At 34.3% G+C, this 22,148-nt stretch overlaps 1 protein-coding gene across 1 annotated transcript in view; it reads right to left on the bottom strand.

Annotated features, from left to right (window-relative positions):
• Positions 1-22,148, bottom strand: part of LOC134841161 (protocadherin Fat 4-like) — a 112,575-nt gene extending 90,427 nt beyond the window's left edge. The window contains exons 1-11 of the mRNA XM_063856962.1: positions 21,988-22,148; positions 21,522-21,692; positions 18,229-18,365; positions 8,220-8,324; positions 7,757-7,864; positions 7,276-7,410; positions 3,946-4,083; positions 3,457-3,532; positions 3,059-3,218; positions 2,523-2,646; positions 1,503-1,658 (exon numbers count right to left, since the gene is read on the bottom strand). Coding sequence (XP_063713032.1) covers positions 1,503-1,658; positions 2,523-2,646; positions 3,059-3,218; positions 3,457-3,532; positions 3,946-4,083; positions 7,276-7,410; positions 7,757-7,864; positions 8,220-8,324; positions 18,229-18,365; positions 21,522-21,692; positions 21,988-22,093 — 1,416 coding nt within the window. The 5' untranslated portion in view covers positions 22,094-22,148. The remainder of the gene's footprint in view (positions 1-1,502; positions 1,659-2,522; positions 2,647-3,058; positions 3,219-3,456; positions 3,533-3,945; positions 4,084-7,275; positions 7,411-7,756; positions 7,865-8,219; positions 8,325-18,228; positions 18,366-21,521; positions 21,693-21,987) is intronic.

Below are 22,148 nucleotides of genomic sequence, written 5' to 3'. Positions count from 1 at the left end.
CAAAAACCCGAGAAAGACCTTATTTTACAAAAAAAATTTTGTGTAAAAAAGCCAGCCCTGTGAGAATTGACGTTAACTCCGCCTTTATAAAAAAAATGATTTATTTAACTAACACATATGTCTGTATTAAATGTGACCTTGAAAAAAAATATATATATATATATATATATATATATATATATATATATATATATGCTACCTTGATCTTGGTTGAAATTAAAGTGAGTTTGAAGTCGAAATAGTTGATATGTTCAATTCTATTGTTGAAATGTTTCAATTTTTCTTTACAAGACAAGACTGCTCGTTCATGTTGAAGTAATGTTCAGTAATTGTGTCTATTTGTCAACCTTTTTTTAGGTCAGGTTTTTGACTTTTTGGGCAATGCGAAAACCCGAGAAAAACATTATTTTACAGCAACTTTTGTGTGTCAAAAAGCCAGCCTCCACCACAAAATTAGTGAACATTGACGTCAAATCCGCCTTTGGAAAAAATTACTCATGGCAAAATTATATGTTAAAAAAGCAACAAAGGGAAAAGAAGTTGCTCGTATCAGGGCAAAGTCCTGCATGTTCCGACTGCCTTTTCAGGTTATGGAGCAGTAATAAGATGAAAAAATTAGGTATAATAAAATATAGCGATTTTTTTTTGTACAAATTGAAACGATTGAAATTTTTTGTACAAATCAACCCTCACAGGCCATATTGAGTACAAAGTGATCGATTTCGGTCCAGGTAACAAATCAATTATGGCAAGAAAGCTTCTTTTAACCAATTTGGAACAATTTCTAAGATGGATTAAATCTCCGCTTACGCGTTGAAAACGCTAAATTTATCGCGCGTTAATTGTCCCAAATCGGCCAAATTGACAATCTTAAAACCCCCATGGCTTTACAAAAAATGATTTTTAACAGGTGAAATACCTTCTCAAATTTCAGCTCATGATAACAATACCTTTTGAACATTCAAAAATTCCGTCAAAAAAAGCTAGTTAAAAAGTCGAAATTTGTCTGAAGAAGAAAAACACCCCGAGCACAAATGTTCCGTTACTTTCGTTACGAAAATCAGAACAATAAATCTCCGCTTAGGCGTTAACAGCGCGAAGTATATCGCGCGTTAATTGTCCCAAATTGGCCAAAATGGGAACCTTTAAACCCTCATAACTTTTTTAAAAAATGATCACAGGTGAAATATCTTTTGAAATTTAAGCTCAGGACAACAATACTTTTAGATGATATTTAAAAATTTTGTCAAAAATAGCTAGTTAAAAAATCGAAATTTGTCTGGAGAAAAAAAACCAACCCGAGCACAATTATTCCATTACTTTGTTACGAAAGTCGGATTAATAATAGTAACCTTGAACTCGAACTTAATTGTTATGATTCACTTGATGTTATTAAACACAATAGTGACCTTGAACTGTACGAAAGTCGGAGCAAAAATAGTTACCTTGAACTCGAATCTAAATGACATGATTCACTTGATTTTAATAATTACGATAGTGACCTTGAACTGGTACTGTTGTGTGGCTTCTCTATCCAGTGTGGCCCCATTGGCCACTACGAGAGTGCCCTGTCTGCTCAGCTCAAACGGAAGTGACTCGGCTGAAGATGAAGATGAAGATGCAGAGGAAATGTAAAACTCAAACTCCGCATTCGCTCCCTGAAGCACACAGTTCGGAAAATTACACTGCACTAATTTCTTAAAAATGTATTTTTTGTTTTAAAATAGTTCTCCATTAACTTTTAAAAAATAATAATAAAAGCATAAGTACTGAGAGTCTAAAGCAACCGTTTAGAAAACCAAATAGAATTTATGTCCGGGTGTAATTAATTTGAGTCTCAAAAGCAACAACTGAAACAATAATTATTTCCGTACAAGAAAATTTGAAAAATTCTCACTTTATTTCAGTTTTTTTTCGAATAAAAAGTGCGCAATCATGAGCAGACAAACATTTAAGATTTTACTCAATTTTTCTTAAGTTTTCTGACGGTTTTGACAAAAAAAACTTCAGCGCGATGTCCGTCAAACTGTTAATAATTGGTGCCAAAGACACCTCCAGAAAATCTTTGGGTTGTACGGCGAAAATGGGTGTATCATAATATAGAACCAGAAAAAGACTTTTTGGGTGGTGAGATTGTCCACTCCTAGAAAATACCACCCCGTTCCTCCTTCCACCCCCTGAATCCACAACTGACGGCGAGAGTTATCGGCTATTTTTCTTGGTTCAGTCAATAACGAAAAATTCTTCTATTTTAAGATCCTGTTATCACATGCATTCCTTGTAAAAACATTTTATGGCGTATAAGACGACCTTCCTTTTAAAGAGATTGCGAGCGATATATCGTGTTTTATCAACTATCTTTTAAACACTGCCAGCGTAAATCGACTGCTGAAAATTCCTTTTTGTTTTAAAAATCTCATTTTTGACCTCATTCAACAAAAAAACGAGAAGGTACTTATGCAGGTATGCTTAAAACGACACCACAAAAAAACAATTTTGATTAAGTTGATGAAACAACTTACGATGTCGAGGTCGACGGCAGACAGCTGTAGAACAAAAGTGGACTGGGGGGAGTTCTCAGGGACTGTGGCCTCGTAGAGAGTTTGGGTCATGACGGGTGCATTGTCGTCCACGTCCTCGACATACCTGAAGCAGTAATCAGAGAACTCAGTCTTGTTTATTTGTTGAGTTCTTGAGAGTCTTGTTTATTTGTTGAGTTCTTGAGAGTCTTGTTTATTTGTTGAGTTTGAAGCCAAACTTTATCAATGAAAAATTTCAAAAAAAATCAGAAAAACATTCATCATGAGAATTTAAGTTTCTATTGCTTACAAATAGATTTGCTTTATTCCAGAATAATTAAAAAATTGCATCCAAGTCTTAAACAGAGGTTCAGCAATAGCTTGTTTGATAGTCTTTTCCATCGCTCATGGTTAAATTGTCTTAACTTAATTAGCTCGTTTTTGGGGAATCTCTATATTTTGCTTATATATAGTTCTATTTTTGTTGATCTTTTTTGTTATTTCCGGTTTTTGATAAACCGAAATAGATGAACACATACACAATGACGGCAACGCTGGCTCTTCTCTGGGAGTTAATGAGTTGGTAGGCTTCAATTAGAAGAGTGCGCGACTGGACTCCATTCTGCCCATCTCGATCCAGTGGCTGACTCAGACTAATCTGACCGGATGATTCCTCAACAGAAAACCCAAACACTGGCTCTGAAAGAAAAAAACACAATTCAAGGTCAAGCTTTTAGCAAAAATTTATCATGAAAAATCATTCATAGATAAATTTCAGAGCTTTTAAAAATCGTAATTAGGCTCATTCTGTTTCAATCTTTTTTCCAAATTATTACTGGAACATCAATTTTGGTAGCAATCGATAGCGAAGTTGGTGTTGATACCAATTGGTGCAATTAGAAGTGGTGCAATTAGCATAAATAGTTGTGAGTGCAACCTTTCAGTCGATATGCGATGGTGTAATTGAATGCGTCCCCGTCTTCGGCTAGCAGAGCAGGTTCCACAGTCACGACCTTAAACATGTGCAAAAGTGAAACAAAACCAAAAAATGATTATAGTTTCCAAGCCCTAGCTTTTATATCATAAGTGCTATCGCACTATAAAAATGCAGCTCGATCAATTTACGATGCCAAAAAATTTACGATGATTCCAAATAAAACCTTATGTGATGCGTAAACATAGTTTCAGAAATATTTCAAATTTTGGTCTAGTTTTTACTGTCAAAGGCAGAATATTGGGACAAGTTTTACCAGTTAACCGTAAAATATAACAACAAGTTGTTTTTTCAAACTGACTGTTCTGCTAGCTCCTTAGTCAAATCTTTGGACTTCATTACTTCACGTTTCTCTGCTCTTTTTCTAGGACACTAATTTCTCTATCTGAGGTTTGTATTGCTCTTATAATAGCAAAAGTTGGAGCCCCTTACCCCTGTGTATCCCTCGTCGACGTAGGCGGAGTAGAGGTTTGAGGTGAAGACGGGATCCCTGTCGTCCGTGTCTTCTATGGACACCACCACGTCCACAGTCGCCGACATCACACTGTCTAATGCCCCGGGCACACTATTCTATACAAACAACAACAACAAAAAGGTCACAAAAAGTCAATGAGTGTGCAATTTACCCATCATGTTTAAGCTGAGAAATCTGTTTGCTCAAAAATGATCTTTTAAGTTTAAAAATGGTGGCAAAAGCTCTTTCGCACAAATAAGCTGATGCAAGGTCTTACATAGTCATATTTAAGCTAAAAAATTGTATGAGAATAAATTGATTTTTAGCTTGAAAAGAATGGAGGAAAAGAAAGGGTCGCAAAAGGTCAATGAGTAGCCAATATGGAAAAGCAACTGTTACATCGTGAAATTATATTTTTGGTGAGATTTTAACATCAAAACGATGGTTCATTTAATTGCATTGATAAATGCAATTAATGGTCTCCGCTTTGGTACTATTTTAGGACCTGCAATTTTGGCTGGCAGACCCTAAATTTTTCTAAAGGCGCTTTTGGCGCCATTATATACTATTTTTGAGTGAGGAGCGCGCGCCAAAAAAAGTGATTTTTTAGTCAATATTTTTCGAAAATTGTCTAAAAAACAGCCTTTTTTGGCCTGTTTGTTTTTAAAAACAAAGCTCGAAAACAATTTTGAAAGTTTTCAACATGCAGGCTAGGACGGACAGTTCAATTGATTAAATTGGTGCCTGATTGGAAATCAATGGGTATACAGTGCTCCAAGGGCTGATTTTGGATTTTTTTGAGCGGGACTCCAACTTTATGAAAAAAAATTTTGACTAACTTTCTTAAAGCCTTGATAAAAGTGTCCTAAACTATAAAACTGTACCAGACATTTTTGACACTGACAAAAATGTCTGAATTTGTTTTCCTTGATCTGACCTTGTGATTTTTATTGCTTTGATGTTTTGCATCCGTTTGATTGTTCTCTACTTGGATTCTATGTGTTCCAAATAACAGTTGAACAATCAAAGCGAGACCGAAATTTGAAAAAAAAAATAATTAGAATAAATTAATATTGCTACTGCACCCTTTCAAGAAACTGAGATCTTTACTCGGATCATAGGCCGCAGCTAACTCGGAAAGGTTTTTTTTTCAAATTGAACACACTGAGGTTTTTCATAACGGGACACTCTTTTCCCGGCGTACAATTTTTCTATTTGGGTTTCCGCATTTTTCTGTTCATCTTTGAACTTCTTGTTTAGCTTTGGAAAAGATGGGTGTTTTGCGTTGAAAACTTTAACGAAGTTGCTCTTCCAACATTCAACTGCATTGTTGGTTCTCGGACACCCCGTTGTCACTTCAGCTGTAAATGTTAAATTTGGATTTTTGACGAGCTCCATTTGCCGCCGAGAGTCGACCAATCTCATTATCTACAAAATAAATGAAAAGCAGTTGAGATGTAGCGAGGCTTCTCTTCTGGAGTGCTTCAAATGCGGCGTTGACGTCACTTACTGGCAAGAAAGCGGTACTTTGGAGCATTTGCACATGCTCACTGAATTCTAGATCATGCCTGTAGTTATTTGGATTTCCAGTAGATTGAACGTGACGCCAGATGTTTTAGTACACATGGAAGTAGCACTTTTGAATTTGTTAAATTTTGGATTAGGAAGAAAATGCATTTTTGTTTGCTATTTCGAAATCATTGGTTGCCCTTATGGCAAAGTCTATCTCGAAACAGTTCACCACCAGGGACAACAGGGACAAAAGAACACCATCAATTGATGCGTGTATTGGATATATCTGAACAATGACAATCGGAGCCGTTGAAAAAGTGCCATCGCAGAACCAATCATAAGCACCACTAAGAAACTCCAGTCCCGGAAGAATAGTGAAAACCATCATTCGCTTTTTATAACCTAGTTCAGAATCAAAATGAAGGAAAATTCCGCCACTGTGAGTCAATTCCAGCAATTCTGGTAGTTTGAAACCAATATATGACTTTCCTTCCTGCTTTTTGGGCCGTCTTTACTAATTGATTCTGTTGACGGTTCTCTAATTGGCTGAATAGTTTGGAGATTCAGTTTCTCTGTTATGTCTCTTCGAACTGAAAGAATTGAATGTCGAGGTGGCTCATCTGCTATTACTGCTCTTGTCAAGAGCAATTCTGAATTTTCGCTTTTCCATGTTGGCTGGATATGAGAACTGAATAAGATCATTTAAAATAGTGGTGTGTTTTGCAATAAGCCCACACGGCGATTACATTTTGATAAAAACACATTTTGATAAGAACAAATTGCAGTGTCCGACAAAACTCAAGGTTACGAATCGTAAACTAGCATTTCAGTGTTTTTTTTTCATAAGGACTTCTATTGTTGACCAATAATTAAAGAGCTATATTAATGATACTACAATCGGTCAAAGCTTCGTTTGGCGCAAACATCAACTAAGCAATAATTGATTTGGTATCTGTAAATGATTTGAGTCCTCTTTTATTTGAGTCTCTAATAGGTCACTCAAAGAAAAATTTGGTTCTACTGCACAGTTGCGTAGCCTTATCAAATTAATCCTCCTTCTTTTAAATTTTCACAAAATAATACTGTTGTTATCTAGGTTGGCAATTAGCTGGACAATTTTCGGATGATTTTGGGACAATTTTGTATGGGAACCAAATGTCTTGGACGCTTTTTGATTTTTGGACAGTTTTGTCCGGGACATTAATGTCTTGGATAAAATTGTCCAGACACGGCTCAAAACACCACTTTTGGGCATTTCTAGAAAAAAAATTGACCAAAAATAGCGTTTGGCCATAAAAAGTTGTCGTTAAATCGTCACTGAGTGTTAATATGGATCAAATAGTTTCGATCTCCATTTGAGACTGTTTAAATTGATGGCCATGCCACTGTGAAAGTGTCACCGAAACCTCTTGCTCACCATCCTCTCCTCGCTCTAGCCGAATTGCTTAGAGGAAAATTTGTTACACGGTGGAAACTTCCTAAAACTGTTTTTAGGGTGGTCATTCTTTCTAAGTATACCATGGGATGAGATATAGAGAGTTGCAAAAAGTTGGAACAGACGGAAATAATTAAAAAGAGCAAACGACCTATTTCAGAAAATTTTTGCATACAAAAGCTCATTTTTCAGTCGGAAAAAATGACTCAACGTCATCTAAAAACTCAAGTTTGCATAAAAACATTGCTTTAAATTGGCAGATTGCCCTTCTTAATTATTTTAGTCTGTTCCAACTTTTTGGTACTAATTATAGTTTAGAAGATCTTGTCTGTTCAAGATCTGGTTTTCGATCATAACTCACGATGGCTTCGACCTTGAAGTCCAGCACTGGTTTGCTCTCGTAGTCCAGATAGCCAATCAGAGCCATGCTCGCCTCCCATTGGTTGTTCCCATTTGAAACCAGCTCAGACAGGGAGAAAAGTTCCCGCGCAACATCCTGAAGCAATTAGAACATTGGAAAATGAGTTTCAGTTAATCACCCTCAGTTCCAAAAGTTACGACAAAAATTCTATTTTTTCTATCTAAAAAAATTGAAGTAAAAATCAGTCAAACTAAAATAAGATTGAAAAAACTGTTCAGAATCTTAGCTTCACGTCTTTAGATTTTGATGAATTTGCAATGAAGTTAAAACTTTTTTTGCCCCTGAGTTAATACAAATGTTTACACGTCGATTGATTTCATATTTCTTCAGCTTAGCTCTGAATGAGAAATGTAATGTGATTTAAGTTGGCTGAAAAAATTACTTCAATTTTTTTTTAAAATAAAAATGAAGTTTGACAGACCTGGTCGGCGCCTGTGAATGATAGAGTCGACTCTTGATGCACCTCGACTAGATCCCCGTCTGTGACGAGAAACGAAAACACAGACACCGCTGGGTTGGGTTCCTCGTTCTAAACACAAATAAAATTTAATATACCACAAGACCTTGTTATCGGCACGATACTACATGCTCAAAATTTGGAACAATCTACAGTTGTCTGAAAAATATTTCTAAAAACCCGTTAAAGTTAAAATAAGCTTAAATATCGGAAAATTTTCATCTACAGATTTTCTGATGACAAAATTATAGTATCAGAATACATTGAAGAAAGTTTTTTGGAGCGGCGAAAATGATTTAACATTTATGACGAAATCTTGAATTTCATTTTTTTTCCGTTAGTTTTTTTAATTCGAAGAAATTAATTGATAGCACGTTCATTTTCTCATTTGCGTATTAGTATGCGAAGTGCTTCCAAAAAAATTCACCTCCAGCAAGTTGAACTGAATTGTGCTGGGTATAAATTGAGGAGGGTTGTCATTTACAGGCACAATTGTCATCTTCAACAGATATGTCATCCTCCTCTGATGAGACTAAAACACGCAAATAAAAACTTGAAAAAACCTTTGGGGCGTCGTGAAAATCATGGTTTAATACGCTTATTCTTATTTTTGCTTTAAAAAAGGATTTTTTTTAGAAATTGAAATAAGAAATTAATTAATAGTCTAAAATTGAGCAAAACTCGTTGTTTTTTTCAGAGTTATCTGTTTTTAATACCAAATGAAGAAAGATACGAAAGCCGATTGGGGCTAAGATTAGGTAAAATATCGATATTGCAATCCGCTCAAATTGTGTCGAGCTTGCTATCTCAGACACTCCAACTGTTTGTTTCTATGTCATGCGAAAAGGTGCCGCAGCACCCGGGGACGAGGTCCGCGACTCATTCCAGACTTTCGCGACAAATTTTTGGCATGTCCAGACTTTCGCGGCAAATTTTGGGTATGTCCAGACTTTCGCGACAAATTTTGGGTGTGTCCAGACTTTCGCGACAAATTTTGGGTATGTCCAGACTGTCGCGACAACCCACCGCGCGACTCATGGCCAGACTTTCCAGACTCAAACTCCTGGCGCGACTATGCAATTTGGGTCTAAATTTTGATGCGGCGCTACCCACAACGCCTGGATATGAGTCTGGGACCTCGACCCGGGCCAAGCCCTTGAGAGACAGATTTAATTGCATTCTCTAAATGGCAATTTCTGCTCTATTAAAGACGTTATTGCTGAAAATTGAAGTGTTTAAGAGGAGAACGCTACAGCAATAGTGACAGAATGAGAATCATTATAATGAAGCCTGATAATGGTAACGACCATTCCTTCTCATAAGCAATTTGGGTTTAATAGGGGCAGTTCTTATTGGCCGTCGCTCTGCACTTTAGCTGTCGTAAATATTTCTTCCTTAAAACCGGTTTCCGAGCAGAAATCAAAATTTTTATATAGTAACTTTCTGCATATTTATTAGAATCCAAGCAAAACAGTCCAAAAATAATCCATCTGAAAAACTAAAAAAGAATCAGTAAACGCTAAGAAATATTAGGATATCTGGTGACTGTTCAATTAGCATATGTTCCGATCGCAATTAGTTTCACCAGACCAAAAATTAAAGGAAAAGGAAACAAAATATTCTTATTTTTTGGAGGCTAGGAAAGGGGAACGCGCCTAGTTAAAAACAAATAAGTTACATTTAAAAAAATCAATTTTCCTTATTAATGAGCTTGACGACTTAATTGTTTTTAATGAAACTTCTGTGTTTTCGAAATTGGTCTAAAAACTGAAAACACCCATTGATTCTTTTCAAATTCTTAAATCCGAATCATGACGAATAAGGCTTCGATCTGATACTTTGCTTAGCTTTCTACGTGTATGGGTGATGCTGTTTAAAAATATATATAACCAGTTGCTGTGCAAATACCATGCACAAAATATTCCGACGGATCTACTCAACATATCCCCCCCCCCCCATTTTAAGAAAGGGGGCAATTCTTAAGCAGGTTAAAATAACGCATTTTCGACCAATCAAATTGCAGCAAAATTAGAATTCTCAATACAAAGCTCTAGTGCTAGTTTACAGCTTTTATTATTAGCAGGCGCGGATCTAGGATTTTATTGAGGGGGGGGGGGGCGGATTGAGAAAAGTTTTGACGAAAACAATGATTTATTTACAATAAGAAAATGAACAAAATTAAACAAAATTGAGTCTTCGATTTTTTGCGGCAAATCTGTCGATGACCTCTTCGACATTGATTTCTACATCTTCGTGAATGTAAATTACCCCTACCAGCCTCGAGTCAAAAAATGAGTCCAATTTGAGGTCTCAAAAAAGACGCACTTTCACACCTTGAATTTTCACACCTCAAAATTTTCTTTGATATAAAGGCCAAAGACACCGGCGCCAAAGGCGCCCTTTGAAAAAAAATTAAGTAAATTGTTCAGAGGGGGGACCCTTTGGTAATTGCTACGGTCAAATTCCTGAGGAAGGGGGGCGTCCGCCAATCCCCCACCCCCGCCCCCCCCTAAATCCGCCCCTGATTATTAGGGGTGGCAATTTTTAAGTACATACCAAAGGGAGGGCGATTCTTTAGTAGATCCATTCCGACTGCTCAAATTTTTTATAACGACAGCTAAAATAAGAAAAACCAAAAAAAAAAATGAAAAAAGAGTGCATTTTAAAAAATTAGAAGATTAATGTTGTATATAAATTTTTTTGAAATTTTTGGGTGCAGGTTATTAATTCGTAATTCAGTCCTCAAAACATAAAACGAGCAGTATGAGCAGAAGCAAACCGATTTCAGGATGGAGCGACCGCACCCTTTTGGAACACAAAAATTCCAGAATCGATCACCACTCTTCAAATTTCTTTCAGAAATAGTTCTAAATAAAAAGAAACCTCAAGTATATAGGTTCCTCATTTTATTCAAAATTTGGAAAAATCATGGGTTGCAATAGCATTTTTGAATGATTTTTGAGCGTTTTTATCACAAAATGTAATCATATTAATTTTTAATTTTCTGTCAACCTTAAAAAAATTTTATTAATCATTTGAAAGTAAAATGTCTCTCTAGCTTTGAGCCCAACTTATCAGATGTCATAAAAAATGCAATAAAACGGCTTCTTCCGTCAATTTTTTTTGAAGATAAAAAAATTACAATAGCCTGTTTTAAAATCATTCACCTTGATTGTAATTTAGCGCTCAGTTATGTGAATATCCGGCAAAAAAATTGAATAAAGAAATTAATCAAAAAAACGAAGAAAAAATCAACGGGTTGTCTAATACAGGCGTTTGCTTTAATAAAAAGCGAACTTGTTACAAATTTTTTGAAACTGCATCTTGCTTTTAGCAAGCTCAAAACTGCATATTCTCAATTAAAAAAACGTTGAAAGAAAAATTTATGAGTGTTTTTGGGGGTTTTTGTGGCAAATGCTCAGATTAAGTCCCGAATCTGCTCCGTTATGCATTGAAAATCTTTACTCAACTCTTAGAGTCAGAAACTGTTCATTTATATGAATAGTTGTGCAAACATTTTACTTTATGACTTTTGATGGTCATGATTATAGCGGTTTTTCGAAAAAGTCAGTTTAGCCGAATAAAATCAACTGTTTTTCAAGAAGTCACCATTTATCAAAAAAAAACGGAAGAGATCTTAGTCATGTTTTTTATTCGACAAAAATCTGTGCGGCTCTTTTCCATTGCCTGAGTCTCAAAATTATCAGAATGTTCTGAAACTCGTGCTTTTGAAACTTTCATATCAACTTGAATAAAAGAAATTTTTTACAACTTTTACAAAATCAATAATAATAACTTCAATTATTAAACAAGCATTATTATCATTACATTAAAAACTTGGAAATTGGGGGTATATTTGACCAAATGAACAAAAAATACCCACGCACCACCTGTTAACGAAACAAAACTGGGATCATTAATAATCAATAATGAACATCTAAATCATTATTAAAAGTGCTTTAAAAGAAGTTTCTAGAAAATCTAAAACTACAGGAATCTTGAAAATTGAAAGGAAGCTATTTTTGTTATACTTTGGTTAATTTTACCCTGTTCAATTCCATGCAAAAAGAATAAATTTATAGGTTGCGTTATGTCTTAAGCTAAGGCTGATTTTTGATTACTTTGTGCAAGCCGATACTTTAAATGATGAAATTGGCGTTTGGTGTCTTTTTACTCCAATCCCCATCCCCCCCCCCCCCCCCACCCCACCGCGCATGAGCATCAATTTTATGGCGTAACGAGTGATTTCACAAGGTTAAATATCAGCACCAAATATGTTTGTCATGGCCTAATTAGTGCGCGTGTCAATTTTCATAGAAACTGGATAACATTAATTTAACTTGTGAAATTCGCAGGTGGGGTGGAAAAAGAAAATGAGCCGGAACTTGCATAATATTGGACCTTGGATCACTCTCTCAATTTTCTACTTATTTGCCCAAATTATGTCTATAATAAAATAGTTTTTCAAAACTGAAAATAAAATGAAGGAGGGATTGGTTAAGAAAAGAACCAAATCGGGCCAAACAGACCCAGCAAACAGTTAAAACTGTTGGAAAAGAGTCTTTCTGTTCCAGTAGTTTCGCAATGTCAGAATGTATAACAAGTGAAAACTCCAGATGGTCAGTGCTTTCTGTGGCGTTTTGTTGGCTGTGGCACGTGCTTTCTGGTTTCTACTGCAACTGACAAAACCGCCACAAAACAGCAAAACGAGAAAGATGGAAGCGAATAATGTCAATAAAAAGTCAGGAGAAAAAACAAGGTAAATTTCTGATTTGCATATGTAATTGGTTAGCTCTAAATTAACTGGTTAATTTTTCCGCATTTGATTTAGAATTAATAACTCATATTTAAAATCAAAATGATAGTTGCCTATCGTGATAGTTATTAGAATAGTAATTTCAAAGTTTTAGCTTAAAAATCAAAATTTTAGTCCTGATTTTGTAAAGAGTTCTGCCATAATGCGATCATGACTTATGAGCGGTACAATTTGATCAAACTTTTAAAGAAAGAAAAGAAAGAATGAATTTATTTCTCCATAATTTTGAATATATTTCAATTTGTAACGTCAATCAAAAAAGATAAACGCATACACAACATGGAGAGAATAAATAACAGACAAGCATGTCTGATCAGAATCTAACCATGCATAGTTTTTATAAACAAAAAATAAAAAAATAAACTAAGGAAATCAATAAAAGAGGAAATATATTAACTTTTCCTAATTAAGGAAAAAACAAAAACAATGAACTATCTATGTGCAGCTGGAAATTTTGTACACAATTTAACTATATTATTCATAATTAAAAAAAAACTTTTTCTTTTTTCTATGTTTTTATCGAACAAACTAAAAATTTTGAAAAAAATCGCGATTTCTTAAAAACTACGGAGATTTAGACCGTCATATTTTGCGTCCAAACTTGGAGTTCTGAATCATGGCCTGGTACAAGTAAACTTCGGGTTTTGATATTTAGGAGAGTGAAAAATCATACAACCAAGTTGTCGTCTCGAGAAAATTAACCAAGAATTGATTTTGTTAGCTCATGATTTCCTAAGTTGTACAAAAATTTAATTTTGTGGGCAACGGATAGCACTTGTTTTGTACTATGACTGAGAATCAATTGGCATAATCTTATTTACTTGAAGTATGTTGAAAAATTTTGGTCCCCGATAAGTAAAAAAAAGTGTTTTTCTAACTAGGAATTTATTTTCATTTAGAAAAAAAATTTTTTTTCAGATCTTCTAGTTTTTCTAATAGAATTATTGAAAAAAAACAGCTCATTAATAAAATTTTCTGAATGAAGATTTGATAACGATCTCAGTAAAAATTTCAACATTTCGTATATGAACTGTTCCTGTACTCACAAAATTTTTTGTTTTGAAAGTATAGCAGAAACGCTTTCGTAATTTTGCGCTATTACTTATAAAAGTAATTTAAAAATTCAATCAGGGCACAACAGTGGCTCTGATTTATGAACTGAAGACCTTGTATGTAGGCGTGTTCTTTCAAAAGACAATATCAATTTTTTTCCGATATTAAAATTGAGCTCTTTTTCGGCTCCCCTATATTTATTTGATTTTTTGCTGAGTCCAAATTATAGCAAAGCATGTAAGTGTGAGCAATAAGTGAACAGATTTGGTTGTTTTTCAAAAAAAGGCCGTATGAACAAAATTTACGTTTGGGCTTCTATGAGGGACTAGAAAAGACTAAAATTTGGCTTTTATTCAGACTTAGCGGCAGTCGGGAATCGGGGAGCGGTTTCAGAAAAGAACTCAAATCTCCCAAATACTGCAGCTTCGTCCTACTTGCAGTGCTTTCAACAATAGTGTTCTGCCTCTTAATCGGGATACCCTCTACTTGTATTTTGATGGGCAGCATCGGTAAATGTCCAATAGAACCCAGAGTACAGACGTGGCTTCTAGTTTTCGGAGCTTTCGTTCTAATTGGGACTATGTTGTCTGTTTTTCTTATCTCTTGTGGCGGTCTTTCGGCTATCTCGCAGGTTGGTTAAGCTTTAAATCTAGGGTCATATCAATACAATGCTTGGCCCAATTAATGAAAATTAGCACAGATTGTCCTGACCATATTAATCAATCAATACAAAAATTTCTGAAAAAATTGAAGCTTTCATAACTTTTTTTAAACTTTTCGGTGAAGTTTTTGAAAACTGCGTTGTTTTGGTTTTTGACTATCAATTTGAAAAAAGGGAAGAACTTAGGTTCAGTTTAGCAATTAAACGAAATTGGTTAAGAAATGTTAAAATCCACTCCCTTTTTTATCCACACGCGTTAATTTGTTTTGAATGGCAACAAAATCAGACCAAATTTTCCTCTCTACCTAAAATAATTTTCTTTGAATGTTATTAAGTCTCATGTAAAAGGGTGTTTTAGTGAGACAACAACCTCAACGTGCTTGTTTTCAGCTGTGTGAGCGAGAAAAAAAATTTGATAAATTTTATTGAAACTTCTTGGTAAAATTGAAATTATTTAAGAAACTGGATCTATGGGTAAAGTTTTTATCAGCTGGGAAATTTAAAAACTGATATCCATTTATGATTCTGAAAAATCGTTCTCGTTTTTTTCGCGAATTCCACTTCCTTAATTGGAAAACGTCTTTTGCTTCATTTTGCTTTTAGCAAAAGATAAATAGTTGAACTGAAAAAGGCATCAAAAATCACTTCAACAAAAATTAAAATTGAGGATAAATGGTTCTAGGAGTCTTGAACGTTAGTGAATACTCTTATATAGATCTTGGTATTTTTTTAGGCTTTTTTTCAGGAAAACGTTTTTTGATCCATCTACGTTCAGTTTTGATTTTTCGCGGTTTGAGTTTTTTTTTCACTTTAGTTGATTTTCTTTGTTAAAAGGAAAGCAAACTCCACTATTGAATAGTGCAAATGTAGAGGCCACATTAACGCAAGCAACTTCTCGTTGTGAAAGTAAAGGTTAGTTTTCAGATTTCCCAGAAAAAAAAAGATCTATTGATCTATTGAACCAGTCATATTGAGTTTAATTAATTTCATCCAAATAGGTGGGAATTATCATAAACTTTTTTGAAGCTGCCACACTTTTTTTTTCTCCGTACTTTGAAATTTGAAGTTTTCTAAAAACAAATAGTATTTTTTTGTTTATTTGCGTTCCTTGTCTCTTTTCCAACTCGTAATGAAAAACGGGAAGAAAATCATTACGACCTATAAAGAGGTCTTCACCACTGTAATTGATAGAGAGAACAATCTTTTATCTGCCAACACGTTCTAAAAAGTCGTATTTCGGAAAACTAAAATATGGCTTCCCAAGTTCTCAATTAAGAAATTTTTGATTAAAGTAAAGCGTACGCATCAAAGTAATTTGTTTCAAATTTAATCGAAAACAAACTGTGGCATGAAAATTGTACAAGATGAGATACATAATGTTTTTTTGTATGTGACACTGCAGATAAGGAAAAAATTCAATTTGTTTTCAGGTTTGAAGAATTAAGGTTTTCATAGCCGTAAAGAAAACTTTTTTAAAGAAATTTTTTCAATCTTTCATGCAACAATTTTTTTCTTATTCAAGAAAAATTTTTAACAAAATCATAGAAAAATTATAGAATTCATTAGAAGAGAAATTTTCAAATTATTCCATATTTGTTGACAAATCTTCCCTAGTAAATTACGATAAAATTTCATCTAGTAATAATTTATTTGGAACACATAATTTCCCTCTATACACGTTGATAGAAAACAGTGCGCAATGATTATCTGCGTCTGGCCGTTTCGCCAATTTTTAAACATCCATAGACGATAGCTTATAAAAATTATCACAGTTTAAATAAGCTTTTGATCCGACCTGGGAACAAATAACTTCAAAAAATTCAAGTTTTCTGCAAAAATATTTGAAAAAAAAAAATCTTTTTTTTTAAATTTTAAGTTTTTCTAATCATTTTTCTACACAATTTTTTGTCCAATTTGCCTGTTTTACTATGACTGTTTAATTTGCCTAAATTGTAATTTTACGTCGAATCTTTTTATCACACCTAGCAGAAAAAACTACACTAGTTAAGAAAAAAAACTTTCTAAACCGTAGTTTTCTAAAGACAATTTTCGGAATATTCTGTGCTTTTTGCACAGTAACTGGCTATCCTCGTTATTATTTTGAACTCAAGACAAATATATTTCGTCAGTTTCTTCAGAAATTCAAACCTTGATGCGAGATAAATTTTCTTTGTTGTGCATTTAATTATTCAAGATTTTACCCTGATTTGAGCAGTTTTGCTCTTGCCTATGCACTGGTGAGTAAAAAAGCATCATGATAATTACCAAACAAAAAAATAAAACAAAGCAAGAAAGTAACTTATCTGAAACTTCTAATTATTACCCTAGTTTTGCCCGGAGTAATTTTTAATTTTTCTAAACAAATTCAAAATAGTGGTAATAAAAAAAACGAAGACATGGAGCCAAATCACTGTTTTCAATCTTAATGAAGCTAATATTTGAAGCTTTACTTCAAAACTTTCTGCTTCAATTATTTTTAAGAATTCAAACCGCGCAAAATTTTTATTGCAAGTTCGAAAAACTGAAAAAGCATAAAATGGCGTATTTCGATTTAAAAAATCAAAAATTTTGCTCTTCGAAGTGCACTTTAATTACTGAAAAAGTTCAATTTTGAAAATTTTTAATTCAGTCAGTTTTAATTGTCAGAGGTCTAAACATACTGTGGTCAAAATTTATAAGGAGTAAATTCTATCTATGAGCAATTGATTTCAAAACAAAAACTAAAAAGCTCTTAAGATTATTTGGTTGCGTACTTTTTCGACTTTGTTCATTATAAAATCCATATATTAACAGGAAGCAGGAGGAGGGAGCCTCTTGCTTTTTTAATAAATGGATTTGTTGATTGATAATCTCAAAAAAAGTACGCAACCAAATAATCTTAAGATTTACAAAAATTATTGTTGAAAAAATAGTTTGTTTTTTGAGTTGTGTTGAAAAAACCCAAATTGTAAACCCATAGGCGAAACGGAACCCGTACCTTAGCGACGAGGAACAAATAGCCCCCAAGTATGTTCTGGATAAACATGTTTTGGCGTATGCAATTCTGACCACTCTTTGCGTGATATTTGCACTAGCCTGGATAGCAGTCGGAAATTACTGGATTTTCTCGAAACACGAAGAGTTTAATAATGACAACGGTGACGGTTGTGATAAATATATTATCAGTTTTGCAATGTATTTGTTGTATTTCATAGACACTGTGATTTTGTTGTCCCTGATTTTAGTTGTCATTTTCCTTGGATGTTTTCTTGTTTACATGATCATTTTCGGCTGGGATATGTTGCCTGATACATTAATATAGTTTTTGTTTATAACCCCAGCCGAACTTTTGGAAACAATGTTAAACTAAAAGAATCAAAATAGATCAACTTGAAATTTTATAAGATTAATTCCGGTTTCAATTATTCAATCAACAATGTTTTTTTTTGTTCTTAGCCATTTGATTGGTGCTAGTAATTATTCATCTATGAGTTAAATGCAATTTCTCGTAAGAAAAAAAAGTATGAGTTAACCAATTGCTTTATTTATAATAAATAACTGTTTCTGAAAATATTCGGTATCACAATGATGCTTTTGAGTGACATATATTAACTAAATTCGAGTCAAATTGAAAGAATTAATGGTTCAAAGACGCTAATTAATTTTATTTTGAAAAAAGTTTTGACTAAAAATTAGGGCAGCATCTTTTCAAGGTCATTTTTTTTCTCTTTTTTTAAAGTTAAGTCGGCGTAGATCAAAAACTTTTGGAATGATATCAAAAAACGATTTAAAAAAAAGACGACCGAATTGATTTTCCGAGATTAAAGTTCAGCCTTACCTGTTTATCAGAAAAACCAAGGTTGAACTTCATTTTTCGAGCTGATGTTCTGTATAATTGTTCTGAGTGGATTATAAATGCTGACTTACAAATCCGAAGTCGGTCGAGACGAGACAGTCCACGGGCACTTCGTAGTAGGTCGGAGCCCCCTCCACATCCAGATCAAAGGGCGTGTTCAGCACAATCGTGTACTCCTTGTTGCCGAAGCGCCCGTCAAAGTCATCGCCTGTCAACATGTAGCTCGTTTCCTTCATATTTTGACTTTGTGTTCGATTTTGATTAGACAGGTTCGACCTTAAGCTATGACTTTAGAGAGCCTTTTCGACCAAAGATTTTCGATGAAACACTGACATCTCTTGATTATCTACATTTTCTAAAAATTCTCAAAGCAGCTGTCCGAAATTGCTATTCTATGCTTCATACAGGGGCGGATTTAAAAGGGGAGCGGGGGGTTGGACGCCCCTTCTCCTCAGGGATTCGACCACCTGCCGACCCAAAGGGTCCCCCATTTGGTACTTTTTAAAAAATCCATTTTTGGCCGACCGACTGTAAAATTTTTCTAAAGGCGTCTTTGGCGCCAATATCCAATATATAATAACTTTGAGGGGGAGCGCGCGCCAAAATACGAGATTTTTCCTTGTCAAAAATTTCGGCTCTTTTTCATTTCCCCCCCCCCCCCCCTGCAAATATTATATTTGAAGTTACTGTTCACATTGTCCGATTGTCATCAAAAATGACATGCTGACTAATTTAGGCCATGACAAACATATTTGGTCTTCATAATTAACCTTTTAAAACCACTCGTTAGACCATAAAATTAATGTTTGAGTGAGGTGGGGGGGAAGAGCCAAAATTTCCAAAAAGGGCCCCAAAATCGGTTTTTCAACTTTTTTTTGAAAATCCGATACACCGATAGTAGATCATGGCAAAACTTCATAAAATTGCGATACTAATTATGAGTTGAAACGAATTTTGTTTACTGCAAAAGCGAGCTCTGCATATATTTTATGGCAAGGTTTTTCGTTTTTTTAACTCAAAATTGCAGTTTGACTATCAAAAATGTGCAATAATTTTGAACTTTATAATAGAAGACTGCTAGGTTATACTGCGAATTTTTCAAATAACTATGTCACCCCAAAAATAAAATCACGTATGCAACCTACCTAGTACTGCGGAACTGAAACTGAAATTTGGTAGAAAAAACTTAGATCAATAAAATCACAGATCAGAGTTTTAACCGTTTTATAACTATTCACATTTTCCAAAAAACGTAAAATCAGTAACTGTAAACGTAAATTGTTTCTGATAATTACATACAAATTACGGGGTTATTAAAAAAAAATTTGCACTTTTTGAGCGTAATTTGGACTTTTTGAGCTATAATAGTTAGAAAGATCTTATGAAATCCAAAAAAAATACCTGTAAATCTTCAAAGCATAAAATTTGAATCTGACTTTTTGACTTTGTATAAATTTTTATTCAAATTTAATTGACCAGCTACGAGCAGAACATAAATCACAAAGGTTGCTCGACCCGAATTAAGTTTGTTCACTTCATGCAAATTTCGTTTTTAGTCTCGAGAATATTTGGTCTCAAAAATTTCCAAACAAAATTAACAACGTGTTAAAATGGGTGTTCTGCAAAAGACTTCCGTGAGATGTTCGTGCTGGGGAAATAAGTTGCTTAAACATCAACTAGAGGAAAAGATGATACATGAAAGAAATACGCATGAAAGTGAAATTACTTCTACTATTTTATTGTTCATTCGAATAAAGCTGAGAATGATAATGCTTGTGTAGTTTTTTTTATATTCAATCAGTTTTCGACTTTTTAACAAAGTGTTTATACCAATTTTTATACCATCTGGAAAAAATTTTTAACTGAAGCTCAATGTAAGAAGATTTTGCAACTGTGATCATTTTTCCTAAAAAATTCTATTGGTTTGATTTTTGGGACTATTTCAAATCCACTGCTAACTACTGCAAACTAAACCCTTCCAAATTGAACTGAGGCAAGCTATTTGCTCTTTGTTCCGACTTTCGAAAAAAGTAAGGAATAGATTTGCTCGGGGTGGTTTTTTGTTTTGTCCAATGTTCAAAAAAAATGCTACTCACTGGCGATCAATCAATTCATCTTTGTGTACTTATGAGGGTCACTCACTGCTATATTTAACTGACTTTACGGTCGCTGTGAAAAGAGTCTTAACTAAACTGCTCATTTTATATTGATGCTGAAAGTGTATAGCTTATTCATTACGCGTGGCGAATTATCCCGCACCATAGAGTTGTTCCAAACTCAATTGAGGCAAGTTTATTGTTCTTATTAACTTCATTCACGACTGAAATTTTTAACATTTAAAGTTTGACATTATCAATTTTGTTTTAAAATAAACACTATTGAAGATTAGTTAATGGGCAGTCGGAACATTTAGGGCTTCGCCCTTATATACGAGCTGTCTTGTTCCAAATTTCGAAACGGAAATTGTGCTCGCGTGGTTTTTTTTTCTGTCAAATATCGACTTTTCAACTGCCATTTTTGACAAAATCTTTTTATCCTTCAAAAAGTATTGTTGTCCTGAGCTTAAATTTGAAAAAATATTCCACCTGTGATCATTTTTTTTGGAAAATTATGGGGATTTACAGATGGCCATTTCGGCCAATTTGGGAAAATTAATGCGCGATATATTACGCGCTATTAGCGCGTAAGCGGAGACTTAATCCGTCATTGAAACAATTCCAAATTGGTTGAAGGAAGCTTATTTGCTCCATTGTTACTATAAGCAAAACGTTGTACTTTATATAGCGTGTGTGGGGGGATAATTTTCATAAAATCTCAAATTTAAAAAAATTATGTTTTATTTTATTACATTTATTTTTTCATGTTATTGCTGCTCCATAGATCTTAAAAGGCAGTCGTAACGTTCAGCGCTTCGCCCTGATATGAGCAGTCTTGTTAATAAGTGTTGTCGCTGGCAACACAAATTGTCTCACTTAGTATTTTACATGGCTTGCGGGGTGATAAATTTTAACAATAATTTATTTTTGAAAAGCTTGTGATCGCCGGTAGAGGGCACCCGAAACGTTCACGGCTTTGTTCTGATATACGAGCAGTCTTGCTTTCTGGATTTCATTCTATTTCCTAACAAATGCGTCAGCAGTTCTCTCAGAATTTTAAAAGTGCACTCTAGTGTTGTAAAATAAGGGGAGCTCAGAATAGACAGATTGCATCAATTTTATGAGTTCTCACTTTTTTGAGATCTCATTTTTATGAATTCTGGTTCTCTCGCGATAGTCTGGAAATAAGGCAATATTTTTTGTTTGCGATAGTCTGATCACAAAATCACAACCTCGGCCGGGCAATGTATCTGTGAGAGTATACTAACTGAATGCGAATTTGACCATGTCCTCCCCCCCTCCTCCTCCCGCGGGGGGAATGGTGAAGAGAGTCCCCACCTCGGCTGTCTCGTCTATTTCGAACTGCAAGTCGAACTGATTCGCCACCCTCACAGCTACAGCCACGTCTCCCACGTCCAGAATTACACACTTTTCCACAGCTGAAAAAACAACAACTTGCAAACTGAAGAGGTCTTTAGAAATTTAAAAAGAGTTTCTTAGGCAAAAATTTGTTTGATTTGCCAAAAATAACACAAAAATAAAGGAATTCAGGAGTTTTTGGTACCATTTTACAAAATCTATTTTTCGCCGATCAACACAAAATTTTGAAGTGCATTGCTTTCTGCAATAAAACTATTTTTTGTTCAATACTAAATAACTCTCGAAACAACTGCGCAGAGAAAATGGGAGGAGCTTAATAGCTACTGATGAAAAGTTTAGAAAGGTAAAACTTACCTTCTTCATCGGTCATCGTTTGAAAACTTTTGCAAATGAAAAATGAAAAAAACATCAACAGATGAAATGTTGCCAACATCTTTGTTGGTTTCTGCTTTATTTTCATTTTGACGTTTTTTAAGCCAAATGATAAATTGTGCAATTTCAGTTTAGCATTGTGC

This window comes from Symsagittifera roscoffensis, chromosome 3 (genome assembly GCF_963678635.1).
Source record: "Symsagittifera roscoffensis chromosome 3, txSymRosc1.1, whole genome shotgun sequence".
NCBI lineage: Eukaryota > Metazoa > Xenacoelomorpha > Acoela > Convolutidae > Symsagittifera > Symsagittifera roscoffensis.
This window is presented reverse-complemented; position numbering and strand designations above follow the sequence as displayed.